This window comes from Pleurodeles waltl, chromosome 9 (assembly GCF_031143425.1).
Source record: "Pleurodeles waltl isolate 20211129_DDA chromosome 9, aPleWal1.hap1.20221129, whole genome shotgun sequence".
In the NCBI taxonomy this organism is placed as follows: Eukaryota; Metazoa; Chordata; class Amphibia; order Caudata; family Salamandridae; genus Pleurodeles; species Pleurodeles waltl.
This window is the reverse complement of record NC_090448.1, coordinates 15,900,823-15,919,616: the sequence shown is the minus strand read 5'-3', so window position 1 is coordinate 15,919,616 and position 18,794 is coordinate 15,900,823. Positions and strand designations below refer to the sequence as shown.

At 49.7% G+C, this 18,794-nt stretch overlaps 1 protein-coding gene across 2 annotated transcripts in view; it reads right to left on the bottom strand.

Annotated features, from left to right (window-relative positions):
- Window positions 1–18,794, bottom strand: part of PLXNB1 (plexin B1) — a 363,371-nt gene that overhangs the window by 65,095 nt on the left and 279,482 nt on the right. For both annotated transcript variants that reach the window (XM_069206118.1, XM_069206119.1), the window contains exons 19-20: window positions 9,301–9,477; window positions 5,270–5,438 (exon numbers count right to left, since the gene is read on the bottom strand). In XM_069206118.1, coding sequence (XP_069062219.1) covers window positions 5,270–5,438; window positions 9,301–9,477 — 346 coding nt within the window. The remainder of the gene's footprint in view (window positions 1–5,269; window positions 5,439–9,300; window positions 9,478–18,794) is intronic.

Sequence of the window (18,794 nt, the reverse complement as noted above, 5' to 3'; positions counted from 1 at the left end):
GTCTAGGTGACCCTTAGGTACTTTATACTCTATCAGTTCTCATAATCAATACATCTGCCAACAAATCCTTTTTAGACTCTGTTTCCATAAACATCAGCGGTTGGAAAATAAAAGTATGGGCAGCTTAGTCTTTTTTAGGTCGAGAGTGCAAGTTGTGATCTATCTGTGGGCTTTTAACCACGCCCACCGCACGCCCATCACTATCACTCGTTCATGGGCTTGACTTTCGAAATTCCTTTTTTATCACTGGTAAATCATTTACGTTTGTCCCTCCTTGAGGCGGTTTTGTTACCGCCTTGCAGACCGATCCTGTTACATGGATAATTGCACGATTGCCGATACGTTTGACTGTAAGCAAACTTCTTTTTCTTTTGTGTCTCTCCTTCGCGCTCATGGCGGCCGTGGCGCTTTGAATCGGCTCGCTTATGGCAACTGTTTTACTTTTCATTTTCAAACAATGTGGCAAGAAAAGTCAGTTCGGAACATACAAAGCTAAAAGCTTAAACTCAAGCAAACGCGCGACCCATTCCATTGCAAATGCTTGTTTTGCGTTGGAGCCACAGAGCACAGAATGTCAGTCTCCAGTCAATTTTCCCGTAAGCGTAGGTTCCACGGTGCTCCAGCAGATACAAGCAGGTGAACTGATGAAAGTTCAAATGCTGGGCCACAGCAGGTCCCTGCAGAACAGGTTAGTGACTGATGGCCCATGCATTCCAGACATGATTACAGGAAGGGCCCGGATTAAAAAGGAGATCTGGAAATATGTACTACAACCCCCACAATGCACCGCGTGCTGACACCTGGCCGGTTATCGCCACCAGAATCATTTTTTTTGTACAACGAGCCCAGAGGAGTCATTTTACAGCAATATTTTCCCAAATGTTCGTTAAAACACAACATATCGCCACGATAATGTTCAACAGAAACTCATGAAACAGTTCTAACTTCAGGGTCTGCTACAAACCCAAGAAGTATTATTTCGCCACAGCCGGCAATCCTGCGTGCACCTGTGGATTCTGTGACTGGGGCTTGGCTCTATCAACAAAGGGTATGAGAAAAAAAATCGGTAAAACCGATCCTTTCTTGAGTCACATTAAAACATCAAAAACATAGCTGTGTTAACATTCCAGCCTTGGGGGGGGGGGTATGTGCAAGCGCTACTTTAAGGGGGGACCAGCTGGGACCCCCAGCCTCTGGAGTAACAGAGGCAGTATGTAACAGACACATCTCTTACCGAATCCTCATCACTGATTACCAATATCCTGAATCGACAAAGACCATAGTTTGCCCCCCGTGTATTTCAGTAGTTGCAACGCCTCAGTACATTTCCAAACTCCCAAACGCCGGCACAGAAGGACTGAAGGCTCGAACTGAAGCAACATACAGGGGGGGCTGGTCAAAATGCAATGTAGACCCCAATTTCGTCCTGTTCTACCGGCGTTAGAAATTTACAAACAGCAGACTCAAGGCGCTGTCCTTTACGGTGTGGCGCTCGGGGGCCACGAGGACTCTGCAGCCCTAACAGGAGCAGAGAATAGCTTTTTGTACCAACTTTTGAACCCTCGTGTTGGCATCCGCTCCTCCCCCGTAGACGTGTTATGGGTTTAAGGCCAGTTTCTGACAGGATAAGCATCGGACCCATCTTCATTGGAGGAGGACTTGGCCCACTTCTGACCTCGAAGGATCCTGGGCCTTTCTGGCTTCAGCAACGTACCGTGGGTCAAGTATGTCCGAGACCCCCGTGCAGTCCGGCAGCGGGGTACCGTGGGCGCGTCATCAGCCCTGTCTATCAGTAAGATGACCATCAAGGGGGCTACGTCAGGCACAACCCTCATCTGGGCCCCTGACCGATGCCTTCATCCCGGTGAAGGACGCCTTCCAGGGGGAGTGGTTTCTGGACCAGATGGAACCTGTGTCATATCAAGGAAACAGAAGAACACGCCCTGTTCTACTGTCCAGCCTACTCAAAATATCTTGCCGGCCTTCGTCGAGAGAAACTAGAAAAAAGTTCTGACAGGCTTTTCCAATAGGTTTTCCGGGAACGCGGCCCCGGGGTAGGTCTCCGGCCACGGACTGTCAGCTGAAACTATACAACGACAGCCTAATGGTACGCTTGTACCCATGGAGCCCCGTCCCTATTTGAGGATGGTCTTCTTCTGTCTTGACTGTTAGATGTGTAACTTGTTGGAGTAAGTTAACTCAAGTTTTTTTACACACAGTTTTTTACACAATGTAGTTTTCACTGTAGCTTAGAAGATTTTTGTGTGTGGTCCTGATGAAGCGCCAGTTAATCCGTTAGGACTTTCTGAGGTGCGAAACATGTTGACCTTCGCTAGTGGCTGAAGTAAGTTCCTTCCTCCATTATCCCGGTAGAGTGTGGGAACATAATTTCCTTTTCGCTCTACAGTATTTTAAATATTGACCGGGACCCTGCCGTGATCAATAAAGTACGGGTTTTTGGAGGTTCCCGAGCCAAGTTTATCTCTTTCCTTTCTCTCCAGCTTTCCCTTTTTTGCCTGTAGGTTTAAATGTATCCCTACATGTTCTAACCACGGCACAGATTACCAGTAAAGGTCTCTGGCAAAGAGCCCCCATGGGGCCCTCAGACATTGCAGCGCCAGTTGACGAGGAGCGAGCCCTATGATGAAGCATGACATCTCTTGGATGTGTGAGGGCTCTTGCTTCTATCTATAGAAGTGCCGAGTGGACTTTTGACTTCTCTTTGGAACAGTGTACTTTTCTGTTTTGACATTACTGTTAGAGAGATTGTACACTGGACCATTTAATCTCCCTGTCCCTCACACGATTATATAGTTTTCCAATAACAGACATTTATTGAAAGATGTATTTCCTTTAAACAATTTCCTCTTATTAACGCCTTCATACTTAAAATTGCCAGCAATTACTTTATAAATAACCTGTAAAAGCACAAATATGTTAGATCAACGTCATCTGTAAATTCAAGAAGGGTTAAGCCAGTTTTAGTTATTCCTAACTTTCAGTCAAGTGAACTCCACAAATTTGCCAAAACTGCACATTTAAAGCCGGTGCGATTTCCCAGTCTGAGACAGGTTTTAAGGAGGGATGGGTTTGTGCTGTCAGGCGATGCCACAACACACTACACGGGCAAGACTTGTGTTAGAAGAATTACACATATTCCACTGAGTTGCTGCATTTTTTGATTTCCACTTCTGTTGAAAGTCTTCCTGGATGTAAAGACCACAACGTTATTGTATGCACATGATCTGAGTTTCTCCACAATTGCCTTTTCCAAATGTACTTGTGAATGGGGCTTGTTACTTGGACCTTCCACTAGTCTGCAATGCCTCCTCATATGGAGTTTTCCTCACTTGATTTAAATATTACCTTTAAACTCTTGAACTGGCCGTCTAGTGTCCCAGACCTTTAAAGTCCTAAGTTAAAAGGAGAGGACCTTGGGCTATTTGAAAGTAACTTTGAGTTATGCTGCTCAGCCTGTAAGTGCATCTATGATGTGTCGTGTTCGGACTCTCTGGTTCGCGCCCAACAGCTCAGTAAATCTGCATCTCAAGCGACCGGTTCTTTTTCTAGGCATATTTGAGACTGGTGAGTGCAGAAGGCCAGCCAATGTTCTGAGCCTACACTGAGCGAGGTCAAACCAGTTATTAAAAGCCCTGGAGAACGCCTCGAGGCCACATTTCAAAGTGGGATGAAATTTTGCTTGGATGACCTCGAATAGCGCTTTTATTGAGGGGCCTGTTAGATTTTTCGATATTGGAGTTAGTAGGGTATGTTGGGGGAGTTGCCCTTGATTTTTTCAATGCCAAGTGTGATAGGACATTGACCATATCCCTATAGAAGACATGCAAGTATGTATAAAAAAAGTTTATTTTATTTTAGTAAGATGTACCATCCAAAACACCAGCGGCTTTCATTCCCAGACAAGCACCAGTACATTGGATTTTACATGATTACCAAACTTCTCTGTACTTGGGATGTCAAGAGTGTGTAATCAAACAGCGCTACTGAGCCATCAGCACAATGAATGATGGATACTGGGATCCCTGTAGCTATGGGGGACCGGCTGTATGAGAAGCTAAGGCGAGACCTGTATCTGCAGTGCAGGAGCTAAAGGGCAGGGGTACATGTAGGGTTATACATCCCTGCTGGTGTACATTATTTGTGACAAGTTACTAATAGCCCTAGCTCTGATGTGCCCCAAGTATCCTTATATAAGGAATTCTGGTGCTGAGTGTCACTATCTAATTTATGCAAGACAGTTGCCCATTGGGTGCTTGCTGATGCATTGTAGCCAACACGTTTCACCCTGTTTGTTGCCTGGAAGTCGAAAGCTTCTTCAAGGCTTGGCACCTGACACTGGCAAACAAAGAGGCGACAGGACTGTATGCATGCTGAAGGAATATTAAGATTTCTAAATAAGAAAATAGGAACTTAATAAACGACTCGATATTAGCATCAATAAAAGTTTGCAGGCCTTGAAAAAGCCCTCATCTTGCAGCCAACAAACGGGGTGAATCTCGTATTGGCTACAATGTATCAGCAAACACCCAATGTAGAGGGTGTTACAAATATGACATTGTGATGAGCTGTGAGAAATAACAAGCTTTAAAACATAGCAACAAAATGGTCGAGAAGTCTTGCATGTACACAGAAACTTCCACACCTGCTCAAAGGGAAGAAGGAATTAGACAATGATAGTCTTGTAAAAAGGAAAATTGACACTCAGGTCCAGAATTACTTATATCCATGAGGAGGGGTTGGCCCAACCCCTAAGGAGTGTCACAGAGTTTTCTGCATAAAATGAACAGTAAAATCATAACTATATAAAAACGAAGCTTTACAGGTTGGGTGAGGAGAAGGTCGGGTCTGCAACCTGCATTAATATCCTTATATAGCGCTTTTTGTGACGGAGTTACCCCATCCATCAAACTCTAAATCCGGCCCTTAGATGGCACTATCCCTCCTGCTCTACCTGTTCAGCCTACTATGTGTTCTTTCAACTTTCCTGATTTTGCAGAGCTAGAAGGCTACAATTTTAATTCTTGGTACTTGCTTGCAAGCACTGGAAACCCCCCCCCCCCCTCCCCACGGCTGTGGAATATGCAACATCTGCCCCAGTTTAGGAGGAAACCAAGCATAGGGTTGTTCACCTGATATCCTCTCCTCAGTCCACCAGCTCCAAGTGAGCTGGAGAGTGAGAAGGTTGCGGTGCTCCAGAGAAGGAGCTATACACATCCATGGAGGCGCTCTAGGGCTGCTTGGGACTTACCTGCTGCACACTGCACAGGGCATTTTCTGGGCACTCCGTGTCTGGAATAATCCGGCGCATCCTCCTCAGTCCTCGGCGCCGACGTTCTGCTGGTGAAACTGTAACACGGATCTTGGGGGCTTGAACCACGTCAAGGTTCTGTCCGTAAACCAGAATCACTCGCCCTCCGCTACAGGGAACAAACATCAGCAACAGTTTTTAATACAGGATGTAAAAGTGCATGAGAAAGATGAGATGAGCATCAGAGATAGACACATTCTGCAACACTGACTTCGTCCATGAACCCCCGGCTCGGTGCACAGGTTTCACCCCTTCTGACTCAGCGTTACTCTTCTCTGTGCCCATGAACTTCCTGCGCGGTGCACTGGTTTCACCCCTTCTGACTCAGCGTTACTCTTCTCTGTGCCCCAGAACTTCCTGCGCGGTGCACAGGTTTCACCCCTTCTGACTCAGCGTTACTCTTCTCTGTGCCCATGAACTTCCTGCGCGGTGCACAGGTTTCACCCCTTCTGACTCAGTATTACTCTTCCCTGTGCCCATGGACTTCCTGCATAGTGCATAGGTTTCATCCCTTCTGACTCAGCGTTACTATTCTCTGTGCCCATCAACTTCCTGCTCTGTACAAAGGTTTCACCCCTTCTGACTCAGCGTTACTCTTCTCTGTGCCCATAAACTTTCTGCACAGTGCACAGGTTTCACACCTTCTGACTCAGCGTTATTTGCCACATGCCCAGGAACTTCCTGCTTTGTGCATGGATTTCACCCCTGCTGACTTAGTGTTACTCATGGATTTCACCCCTGCTGACTCAGTGTTACTCCTCCTCGTGCCCATGAACTTTCTGTGCTGTGGACAGGTTTCACCCCTTCTGACTCGGCGGTACTCTTCCCTGTGCCCATGAACTTCCTGCTCTGCGCACAGGTTTCACCCAGGATGACTCAGCGTTACTCTTCCCCGTGCCCATGAACGTCCTGCTCTGTGCAAAGCTTACACCCAGGATGACTCAGCGTTACTCTTCCCTGTGCCCATGAACTTCCTGCTCTGTGCACAGGTTTCACCCCTGCTGACTCAGCATTACTCTTCCCTGTGACCATGAACTTCCTGCTCTGTGCACAGGTTTCACCCAGGATGACTCAGCGTTACTCTTCCCTGTGCCCATGAACTTCCTGCTCTGTGCAAAGGTTTCACCCAGGATGACTCAGCATTACTCTTTTCCAATCCCATGTACTTCCTGCTCTGTGCACAGGTTTCACCCCTTCTGACTCAGCGTTACTCTTCCCTGTGCCCATGGACTACCTGCATGGTGCACAGGTTTCATCCCTTCTGACTCAGCGTTACTCTTCTCTGTGCCCATCAACTTCCTGCTCTGTGCACAGGTTTCACCCCTTCTGACTCAGCGTTACTCTTCTCTGTGCCCATGAACTTCCTGCACAGTGCACAGGTTTCACACCTTCTGACTCAGCGTTATTCGCCACATGCCCAGGAACTTCCTGCTTTGTGCATGGATTTCACCCCTGCTGACTCAGTGTTACTCATGGATTTCACCCCTGCTGACTCAGTGTTACTCCTCCTCGTGCCCATGAACTTCCTGTGCTGTGGACAGGTTTCACCCCTTCTGACTCTGCGGTACTCTTCTCTGTGCCCATAAACTTCCTGCTCTGTGCATAGGTTTCACCCCTACTGACTCAGCGTTACACTTCCCTGTGCCCATGAACTTCCTGCTCTGTGCACAGGTTTCACCCAGGATGACTCGGCGTTACTCTTCCCTGTGCCCATGAACTTCCTGCTCTGTGCAAAGGTTTCACCCAGGATGACTCAGCGTTACTCTTCCCTGTGCCCATGAACTTCCTGCTCTGTGCATAGGTTTCACCCAGGATGACTCAGTGTTATTCTTTTCCAATCCCATGTACTTCCTGCTCTGTGCACAGGTTTCACCCAGGATGACTCAGCGTTCCTCTTCCCTGTGCCCATGAACTTCCTGCTCTGTGCACAGGTTTCACCCCTGCTGACTCAGCATTACTCTTCCCTGTGCCCATGAACTTCCTGCTCTGTGCACAGGTTTCACCCAGGATGACTCAGCGTTACTCTTCCCTGTGCCCATGGACTTCCTGCATGGTGCACAGGTTTCACCCCTTCTGACTCAGCGTTATTCGCCACATGCCCAGGAACTTCCTGCTTTGTGCATGGATTTCACCCCTGCTGACTCAGTGTTACTCATGGATTTCACCCCTGCTGACTCAGTTTTACTCCTCCTCGTGCCCATGAACTTCCTGTGCTGTGGACAGGTTTCACCCCTTCTGACTCGGCGGTACTCTTCTCTGTGCCCATGAACTTCCTGCTCTGTGCACAGGTTTCACCCCTGCTGACTCAGCATTACTCTTCCCTGTGCCCAAGAACTTCCTGCTCTGTGCACATGTTTCCCCAAGTATGACTTGGCGTTACTCTTCCCTGTGCCCATGAACTTCCTGCTCTGTGCAAAGGTTTTACCCAGGATGACTCAGAGTTACTCTTCCCTGTGCCCATGAACTTCCTGCTCTGTGCACAGGTTTCACCCAGGATGACTCAGTGTTACTCTTCCCTGTGCCCATGAACTTCCTGCTCTGTGCAAAGGTTTCACCCAGCATGACTCAGCGTTACTCTTCCCTGTGCCCATGAACTTCGTGCTCTGTGCACAGGTTTCACCCAGGATGACTCAGTGTTATTCTTTTCCAATCCCATGTACTTCCTGCTCTGTGCACAGGTTTCACCCAGGATGACTCAGCGTTACTCTTCCCTGTACCCATGAACTTCCTGCTCTGAGCACAGGTTTCACCCTTGCTGACTCAGCGTTACTCTTCCCTGTGCCCATGAACTTCCTGCTCTGTGCACAGGTTTCACCCCTGCTGACTCAGCGTTACTCTTCCCTGTGCCCATGAACTTCCTGCTCTGTGCACAGGTCTCACCCCTGCTGACCCACTGTTACAACCCCAGAACACTCATCTGTGACCAGCAACCGCCACCTTAAGGCACCCCAGAACACTCACCTGTGACCAGCAACTACCACCTTAGCGCAACCCCAGAACACTCATCTGTGACCAGCTACCGCCACCTTAACGCAACCCCAGAACACTCATCTGTGACCAGCAACCGCCACCTTAACGCAACCCCAGAACACTCATCTGTGACCAGCAACCGCCACCTTATACGGAAGTCTGTAGCCCATCACCAGCTTAAGATGTATGTTTTTAATAAGAAAGTTCCAACCACCTTAATCTCACTGGAGTGGAAATATGTTAGCCCCCCAATATTTTACACAGCTATGAAGACTGCAACACCTTTTGTGATGCCGTTTGGATGCCTGATCTCATTATAATGGTCTGACACAGCATTAAAATGGCAAAGTCAAGTTAGCAGACTGGGAGCCATGTTTTACCTTGGTCTCTTGGGCTGCCTGGCGGTGTGTATGTGCTGTGAATCTCTGCCTACAGGTGAGATCCCCTTGTGATTTGCATCTGCTGTGAATGTCCACCAATATGTGTGATATGGCAGTAAGACACTCCTGCTGGTGTGCATCTGTTCTGAATGTCTACCTGTCTGTGTGATGGGTCAGTGAGACACCTCTGGTGGTCTGCATCTGCTGTGAATGTCCACCAATATGTGTGATATGGCAGTAAGACACTCCTGCTGGTGTGCATCTGTTCTGAATGTCTACCTGTCTGTGTGATGGGTCAGTGAGACACCTCTGGTGGTCTGCATCTGCTGTGAATGTCCACCAATATGTGTGATATGGCAGTAAGACACTCCTGCTGGTGTGCATCTGTTCTGAATGTCTACCTGTCTGTGTGATGGGTCAGTGAGACACCTCTGGTGGTCTGCATCTGCTGTGAATGTCCACCAATATGTGTGATATGGCAGTAAGACACTCCTGCTGGTGTGCATCTGTTCTGAATGTCTACCTGTCTGTGTGATGGGTCAGTGAGACACCTCTGGTGGTCTGCATCTGTTGTGAATGTCCACCTATCTGTACAAGAAAGAAGTGAGAATCCGCCTGTACCTGAGGAAGCTCTTTGCAGGTGCGGCAGATGTGATGTTGGGATCTGGGGTGTATCTGAAGGAGAAGGCTTCTGATCTGCGTTCCTGCTCGCCATATTTGATGGTCACCGGGTGCTCTGCTGACGCATTACTTGGACCAGTGCGACACTCCAGCTGGTTCTCCTGCACCTCCGAGAAGCTTAGAGAGATGGAAAAAGTGTTATTCTTCAGAAGCATAAACACCCCAGCACACTGAAAAGTATTTGGAAGTTGTCACAGTCACTGTGCAGCCTTGGCGTGAGATCATAACGTGCACTTTTGAAAGATCCACTCCTTTAAAGCATATAACTCATCCATTTCACTTATTTCCTCGATCACAGTTTATCAGGGGCTCAGGGTACATCAAGAACAGGCTAACACATATCTTTACTTATTGTTTTTCATCCAATCAGGTTTGAGCCCCCTTGTCAGGAAGCCATAATTTATAAAAAAAAACTTTATGGCAATGGAACTATTGGATATGTCACTACATTTTAAAGAACTGAATTGGGGGGTCTTTTATTCTTGTAATGGTATTATCTTTCCTCATTTTAGGTCTCACTACAGACAGCTTCAGCTGCCTGTAGAAACAGATCTTCTCTTCCATATATTAGAAAGAAGTATAATTAAGTATATATACATAGAGGGAGGGCGGGCTTTGAGTAAGCCCTCTTCACCACTGGGTTTCACGTGTTATTCACGGTCTGCATGTATTCCACAGCTGTCCATCACTGAGGTGGCATGTTTAAGATGGCTACATGTTGTAGGAAGCTGGCCTGGTGTGTGGTGAGCACCTATGGTGTTATCACCTTATACCAGGTATCCCCCTCAGTGATGTGTAGGCAATGTCTAGGAAGCCAGGCTCTCTAGAGGTAGATGTGGATGAGCAGCCAAGGCTTATCTAGGAGACATGCAAAGCTCATATAATACCACTGTAGTCACACAGCACTAACACACATGAAATAAAACATTCAGTTGTACAAAAATAAAGGTACTTTATTATAGTAACACAATTACTAAAATACTGTAAGTATTTAGAAGTAAGTAAACACACTATTATATACACATTAGAAGTCAGTGATTAGCATAAAAAGCAATACCAAATAGCAAAAAAACAGAAAATAGTGAGGGTTCTAGGGGAGATCGAACCATATACTAAGTGGAATGTGAAGGACTGTCCCCCACACAAGGAAGTGGAATCTGTAGGAGGGAACTGGAGGAACTAGGACCCCCACAAGGTAAGTACCAGGGTGCCCCCCAGCGACCAGCAGAGTACCTGTTTTTTCCCAAAGCCCACAGGAGAACTTTGAAAAAACACTGTGCAAGACCCAGACAAGACTGGAAGACCCCAAAGGTGGATCCTGACAGAAGAGGACCTGCAAAGAGGGGGGACCAGGTCCAGTTCGAGTTGGAGTGTCCGGTTGTGGCAGGAGCCACTACCCACCCTTCTGGAGATGCAGGACCAGGTCGATGGTGGATGAAGAAAGTCAGGACTTCAGCACTGGAGCAGGAGAAGAGTTCCATAAGTGATGCTAGTGATGTCCCGCATCGGCAGTCGTGATGCAGTCGGTTGTGGTGCTGGAAAACCAACAACAAGCCTTGGCAAATGCAAAAGTCAGAGAAGAAGGTTTGCAAGGCTGAAGAGGACTAGCAACGCCCAGGGGACTCGACCCAAGGAGGGGAGTCTGGGGTGACCCTCAGCAGCTGGAAGAGTCACCAGAAGAGGAGGCAGCCCCCACAGGTGACCCACAGGCAGCAGGCACAGGAGTCGCAGTGAAGGCCACTCAGCACACCTGGAGAGGAGTCCCACGTCGCAGGAGAAGCAGGCAGGAGACTGTGCTTTGCAGGTTGGAGTGCTGGGGGCCGGGGCTACACAGAGCCTGGAGATCCCTTGCAAGAGGAACAAACAAGCTTGTTAGCTGCAAGAGTCGAGGCGCACAGGGATACTGTCCTGCAAGGAGAGGCAAGGGCTCACCATCTCCCAAGTTGGACGGCTGGTGGAGAGGACTGACAGGCCCACTCCAGACGACCACCTGTGATGCAGGATACACGTAGTTCTGGAGTAGAGAGGATCCATGCCGGCGATCGTCATTGCAGTTGGTGCCGGCAAATGCAGGGGAGTGACTCTTTCATTCCAACGGAGATTCCTTCTTGTTTCTTGGTGCAGACTGAAGACTTGCCGCCCTCAGAGGCTGCACAGCCGGGAAAATGTTGCAGGTGCTGGAAAGAGTGGGAGAAACAATGTTGCAGGGTGAAGTCGTCGATGGAGCTGCCGAATGTCGGTTCCTGAAGAGTCAAGTTGTGGTTCCAGTGGCTAGAAGATGAAGTAAACAATGCAGAGGAGTCCTGCAGGAATCTTGCACGTCGAATCTGAGGACCCTCTCAAGAGGGAGACCCTAACTAGCCCTAAAAGGGGTTTTGATCACCTGCAAGGTGACCACCTATCAGGAGGGGGCTGTGACGTCACCTCACTGACCTGGCCACTTGGATGCTCCCAGAGGCCTCTGCACATCTTAGATTCAAGATGGCAGAATCAAGTGGCCACCTGGAGGAGCTCTGGGCACCAGCCATAGGGTGGTGATGGACAGGGAAGGGGTGACTCCCCTTTCTATTGTCCAGTTTCGTGTAAACTGGTTTATGCAAGGAGGGCACCAAATGTGCCCTTCAAAGCCTACTGGTGGCTTGGGGAGGCTACCCCCTCAAACCATGTAACACCTATTTCCAAAGGGAGAGGGTGTTCCCTCCCTCTCCCAAAGAAAATCCTTTGTTCTGCCTTCTTGTGCTTGAGCTGGTTGCAGGAAAGTGCCCTCTTTCTTGGCATGGTTACCCCCATTTTCTGCCTGTTGTCAGTATGTTTGACTGTGTCTACTGGTTTCCTGCTAACCAGGACCTCAGTAGTTTTGCTCTGTCCTCTACATTGTACCATTTTCTTTCCACAATTGGCACACTGGGCCCCCCATGGAAGTCCCTAGTATATGGTACCTAGGTACCCAGGGCATTCGGGTTCCAGGGGATTCCTGTGGGCTGCAGCAGTTATTCTGCCACCCATAGGGAGCCCATGCAGAGGGTTCAGCAGGCCTGCCATTGCAGACTGCATGAACCAGGTGCATGCACCTGGTTTCACTACTGGTCACTGCACCAGGTCACTGTAAATCACCCCTATGGCAGGCCCTCTCAGCCCAGAGAGCAGGGTGCAGGTACCTGTGTGTGAGGGCATCCCTGCACTAGCAGAGGTGCCCCTACGAACTCCTGCACCATTTTACTGGACTTCATGAGTGCAGGGACGCCATTTTATATATGTGCTGGACATTGGTCACTATCTATGTCCAGCTACATAATGGTAACTCTGAACCTGGGCATGTTTGGTATCAAAGATGTCGGAATCAAACCCCAGTACTGTTGCAAGTATTGGAAGTATGATTCCATGCACTCTGGGGGCTCCTTGGAGGACCCTCAGCATTGCTACCACCAGTTTTACTGGGTTTTCCAGGCAGCCCAACTGCTGCCACCCCTCAGATAGGTTTCTGCCCTCCTGCTGCTTGATCTGATCATGCCTAGGAAGGCAGAACAAAGGATTTCCTTTCAGAGAGGGAGGTAACACCCTCTCCCTTTGGAAATAGGAGTGACTGGCTTGGGAGGGGTATCCTCCCAAAGCCACTGGTATGCTTTGAAGGGCACATTTGGTGTCCTTCGAGCATAAAGCAGCCCAAACTGGTGCAGGCACCTTCAGCCACTGCTCTGGCGCAAAACTGGACAATGCTAAGGGGAGTGACCACTCCCCTGTCCATCACCACCCCAGGGGTGGTGCTCAGAGCTCCTCCAGAGGGTCCCTGGGTTCTGCCAACTTGATTCTAAGGTTGGCAGGGAACTCTGAGAGCATCTGAGTGGCCAGGCCAGGCAGGTGACATCAGAGGCCCCTCCTGATAGGTGCTTACCTGGTTAGGTGAGCAATCCGCCCCTAAGGGCTATTTAGGTTCTCTCTCTTGGGTGGGTCCTCAGATTAGGCTTGCAAGATTCCAGGACTCCTCCTCTGCAACCTTCACTTCGATTTCTGGCCTCCGGAACCGTGGACTGGACCCTCCATGAACCCACAAGCTACAGATCCACGAGGAAGACTCTTCTGCAACACTGTATCCAGAGTTCCTGCCATTGCAACAATTTCCTCACTGTTCATTCTAGAAGACTGCAACTCTTCAGCCTGCACAAGAAGAAGGAGGACTCTCCCTTGGAGTGAAGCGGTCACTCCCCTGCAACTGCAGGCACCGATGACAAGCGACGACCAGCTGCGTGGATCCTCTCACCTGCTGAGCTACGTAGATCCTGCATCATGGGTGGTGGTCCGGAGTAGTTCTCTTGGGCCTCTCTGCCAGCTCTCCAACTTTGGTGGAGATAAGCCTTAGCCTTCCCACACGGGACAGTACCCCCATGCACCAAGTCTCTTGCAGCTGCTAAGGCTTGTTTGCATCTTTACCAAGGGATCTTCAGGCTACGTGTAGCTACAGCCCCCAGCTCTCCATCCTGCAAAGCACAGCCTCCTGTGTGGTTCTCCTGTGCTGTGGGATCAACTTTTGTAGTGCTGCGTGGGCTCCTTCTGTGACTTCTGTGTCCCCGTCCTGTGGGACTCCTGTGGGTGCTACATCTGCTCCTGTGGACTCTCTGCGACGCTGAGGGCCCCCTGTGACTCCCCCTCTTGGGATGAGTCCTCCTGGGCCTTGCTGGTCCCCGGCAGTACCTTTTTTCCAGTAACTGCGAGTTTGCCTTTGGCAAGGCTTGTTGGTGGAATTCCTGCATCAACACCCGTCTGCAATCTTCCTTCCAGAGTGGGAATCTTCGGCATCCCTCAGGAACTCTTCTCCGGGTCCAGGGCTGCAGTGCTGACCTGTTCTTCAGAGCCGCCGACCAACTCCTGCATCCACAGCTGGGTGGGTAGTAGCTCCTACTCCTCCTGGACTCCACTGTGACTCTTGGACTCGGTCCCCTCTCTATACAGGTCTTCTTTCTTCAGGAATCCACCCCTTTTTTTCTTGCAGTCTTCTCTGGGTGTCTTCTTTTTCCTTCTTTTCCTCCTTTTGGGTGGTTTGGGCAAAATCCAGTGTTTTACTTCTGCTTTCCTGTACGCTGAGGGGTACTGTGTTACTTACCTTTGTGCTATTCTGATACCCCCGCTCCCCTCTACACATTTTACTTATCTAGGTGGGGGCACCTTGTTCGCATTCCATTTGTTTAGTATATGGTTTGTGCTCCCCCTAGGGTCACTATTGGTTATTGCTGTTTGCACTGTTTTCTAACCTTTGCTATGCCTGTTTCTGATTACTAGTGTTTATATTTAATGTATTACTTACCTCCTAAGGGTGGGTTACCTGCCTAGTATTTTGTAGTGATTTGTTCCAAAAATAAAGTACCTTTATTTTTGTCACACTGAGTGTTTTCTTTCATGTGTGTTAGTGCTGTGTGACTACAGTGGTACTGCATGAGCTTTGCATGCCTCCTAGATAAGCCTTGGCTGCTCATCCACAGCTACCCCTAGACAGCCTGGCTTCCTATACGCTGCCTACACCTCACTGAGAGGGGATACCTGGACCTGGTATAAGGTAAGAACCATAGGTTACACACACCAGGCCATCTTCCTACACTGGTCAGGCAGCAGGAGGGCAGAAACCTGGAGGGTGGCAGCAGCGAAGCCTGCCTGGAAAATCCTGAAAGACTTGTAGGAGCAATACTGGGGGTCCTCTAAGGAGCCCCCAGAGTGCATGGTATTATACAACTGGCAACAGTATACCAAACATTCCCAGGTTCGGAGTTACCATTATGCAGCTGGACATAGGAAGTGACCTATGTCCAGTAGACGGGTAAAATGGCGTACCCGCACTCACGAAGTCCAGGAAAATGGAACTGGAGTTCATGGGGGCACCTCTGCTAGTGCAGGGATGCCCTCACACACAGGTACCTGCACCCTGCCATCTCGGCTAGGAGGGCCTACCATAGCGGTGACTTACAGTGACCTGCTGCAGTGACTTGTAGTGAAAGGGTGCATGTGAACGGCAAGAAAAGGTCAATAATTTTGCCTTTCAGAAACATCAATGCTTATTTAAAAGGGAACCTAGTTTTAGATGAAGGGGTCTCTCTTAAAGACGCATTTCTTCCAGGTCAGAGAGCCACTAACAGTTATGACGTAAAAGAGCAGGTTTGCCACAAAGGAGCCCACTCGCCACGTCACCGACTGGCACCGAGGGGCAGGTTCACAGCACAGACCGTGGTTGGTAACCGGAAGTCCCGCCCTAAGCCTGGCACCCCCAGGTCTGTGGGGGGAGAGGGGTCTTTGTACAAAGTTCATTCAGTTGTGTTAGGGTGTGTTCCTGACGTCACCTTAGATACGAGTCTATATCACAGCCAGACAGTCTCTGCTCCCTGCATCTCTGCACAGGAGTTTGTTTTAATTCTCGTTTTTATATGAGTTCAGTTTCACAGTAAAAACCAGACATGAGATGAGTAGGAAAAACCCTTCTACTGTTGGGAAAAACAGCATCTGACCATGTCCCTGCGGGGAGCGTCGGGGGAGGCCTGGGGGGCTCGGTATGTCAGGGGGAGTCAGTTTAAAAATAGAGTTTGCATATCTCAAGTAAAGTATGATATCACCAGGCGCTAAAGATAGACCAGGCCTGGGGGGCATCCTGGGAGCCTGGCCGGGGGCAGCTGAAGGTCTGTCCGGCCGTGGGAAGCTGGCAGGAACCCCACAGCAGCCAGGGCAGCCCCCCAACATACCAAGGGCTCACTGTGCTGCCTCAGTACCTCAGCCAGAGAGGGCGCCTGGGTTCCTCACAAGGGACAGTGGGCAGGTGGGCGCTCGCCTCTTGGCGCTATAGTACAGGCAGATGCCAGGTCTTCAAGTGGCCTCAAAAGGCCGGGTCTCTGTGCCCGGCCACTGCCAGGGTATTTAATGGTCCTAGACCCAGCGGGCCAGAGAGCCACATATTCTGCTTTTAGTGCCAAATCTGTCCATTTATGGTTCTTGGCATTGACTTCTACTGCGAGTATAAATCCAGAAAACATATGACAGTACCTTCCCCGGCTGCAGAGGGCGCCCTAGGCCTCGGGTGATTCATTCACCAGTACCAGGCTTGAAACCCTTTGTGCCAGTCTGTTCACTTATAGTGTCAGGTGTGGGGGCAGGACCTCACTGCAGGAGGCTGAGGGTCACTCCCCTGCACCAACATTCTTGGGTGTCAGGGGAAGACCCCTCCAGAACCCGAACACCACAGCCCCTAACTATCAACAATATTCAACTGCCAGGTCCTTGCAGCCTGCAGGGCGAGTGGCTCCACCTTTCAGCGCATAGGGTGAGAGGGGCTCCGCCTTTCAGCACGGGGGTGAGAAGGGCTCTGCCTTTCATTGCATAGGGTCCGAGAGGCTCCACCTTTCAGCACAGCGGAGGAGAGGGGCTCCATCTTTCAGCGCATAGGGTGAGAGAGGCTCCGCCTTTCAGCACGGTGGGGAGAAGGACTCCACCTTTCAGCGCATAGGGTGAGAGGGGCTCCGCCTTTCAGCACGGGGGTGAGAAGGGCTCCACCTTTCAGTGCATAGGGTGAGAGGTGCTCCGCCTTTCAGCAAGGGGGTGAGAAGGGCTCTACCTTTCAGTGCATAGGGTGAGAGGTGCTCCGCCTTTCAGCACAGGGGTGAGAAGGGCTCTACCTTTCAGTGCATAGGGTAAGATGGGCTCCACCTTTCAGCACAGCGAAGGAGAGGGCTTCCATCGTTCAGCACAGGGGGTGAGGGGAGCTCCACCTTTCAGCACAGTAGGGGAGAGGACACCATCTTCATTTTACCACAACCCCAGAACTCTCAGCTGTACACAGCTAACACGACCCCAGAACTCTCAGATGTAAACAGCTAACCCCACCTTAACACAACCCCACAACTTTCAGCTGTAACCAGCTACCTCCACCTTAACACAACCCCAGAACTCTCAGCAGTAACCAGCTACCTCCACCTCAACACAACCCCAGAACGCTCAGCTGTAACCAGCCACCTCATCACAACCCCAGAACTCTCAGCCGTAACCAGGTACCTCCATCATAATGCAACCCCAGAACTCTTAGCTGTAACCAGCTACCTCCACCTTCACATAGCCCCAGAACTCTCAGCTGTAACCAGCTCCATCCACCTTAACACAGCCCCTGAACTCTCAGCAGTAACCAGCTACCTCCACCTCAACACAACCCCAGAACTCTCAGCAGTAACCAGCTACCTCCACCTTAACACAACCCCAGAAGTCTCAGCAGTAACCAGCTACCTCCACCTTAAAACAACCCCAGAACTCTCAGCAGTAACCAGCTACCTCCACCTTAACACAACCCCAGAACTCTCAGCAGTAACAGACTACCTCCACCTTAACACAACCCCAGAACTCTCAGCAGTAACCAGCTACCTCAACACAACCCCAGAACTCTCAGCTGTAACCAGCTACCTCCATCTAAACAAAACCCCAGAACTCTCAGCAGTAACCAGCTACCTCCATCTTAACACAACCCTAGAACTCTCAGCAGTAACCAGCTACCTCCATCTTAACACAACCCTAGAACTCTCAGCAGTAACCAGCTACCTCCACCTAAACACAACACCAGAACTCTCAGCTGTAACCAGCTACCTCCATCTTAACACAACCCCAGAACTCTCAGCAGTAACCAGCTACCTCAACACAACCACAGAACTCGCAGCTGTAACCAGCTCCCTCAACACAACCCAGGAACTCTCAGATGTAACCAGCTACCTCCACCTAAACACAACTCTAGAACTCTCAGATGTAACCAGCTACCTCCACCTTAACACAACCCCAAAACTCTCAGCAGCAACCAGCTACCTCCACCTAAACACAACCCCAAAACTCTCAGCTGTAACCAGCTACCTCAACACAACCACAGAACTATCAGCTGTAACCAGCACACAACCCTAAAACTCTCAGCTGTAACCAGCTACCTCCACCTCAACACAACCCCAGAACTCTCAGCAGTAACCAGCTACGTCCATCTTAACACAGCCCCAGAACTCTCAGCAGTAACCAATTCCCTCCACCTTAACACAACCCCAGAACTCTCAGCTGTAACCAGCCACCTCAACACAACAACAGAACTCTCAGCTGTAACCAGCTACCTCAACACAACCCCAGAACTCTCAGCTGTAACCAGCTACCTCCACCTAAACACAACCCCAGAACTCTCAGCTGTAACCAGCTACCTCCACCTAAACACAACCCCAGAACTCTCAGCTGTAACCAGCTACCTCCACCTAAATACAACCCCAGAACTCTCAGCTGTAACCAGCTACCTCCACCTAAATACAAACTCAGAACTCTCAGCTGTAACCAGCTACCTCCATCTTAACACAACCCCAGAACTCTCAGCAGTAACCAGCTCCATCCACCTTAACACAACCCCAGAACTCTCAGCAGTAACGAGCAACCTCCATCTAAACACAACCCAG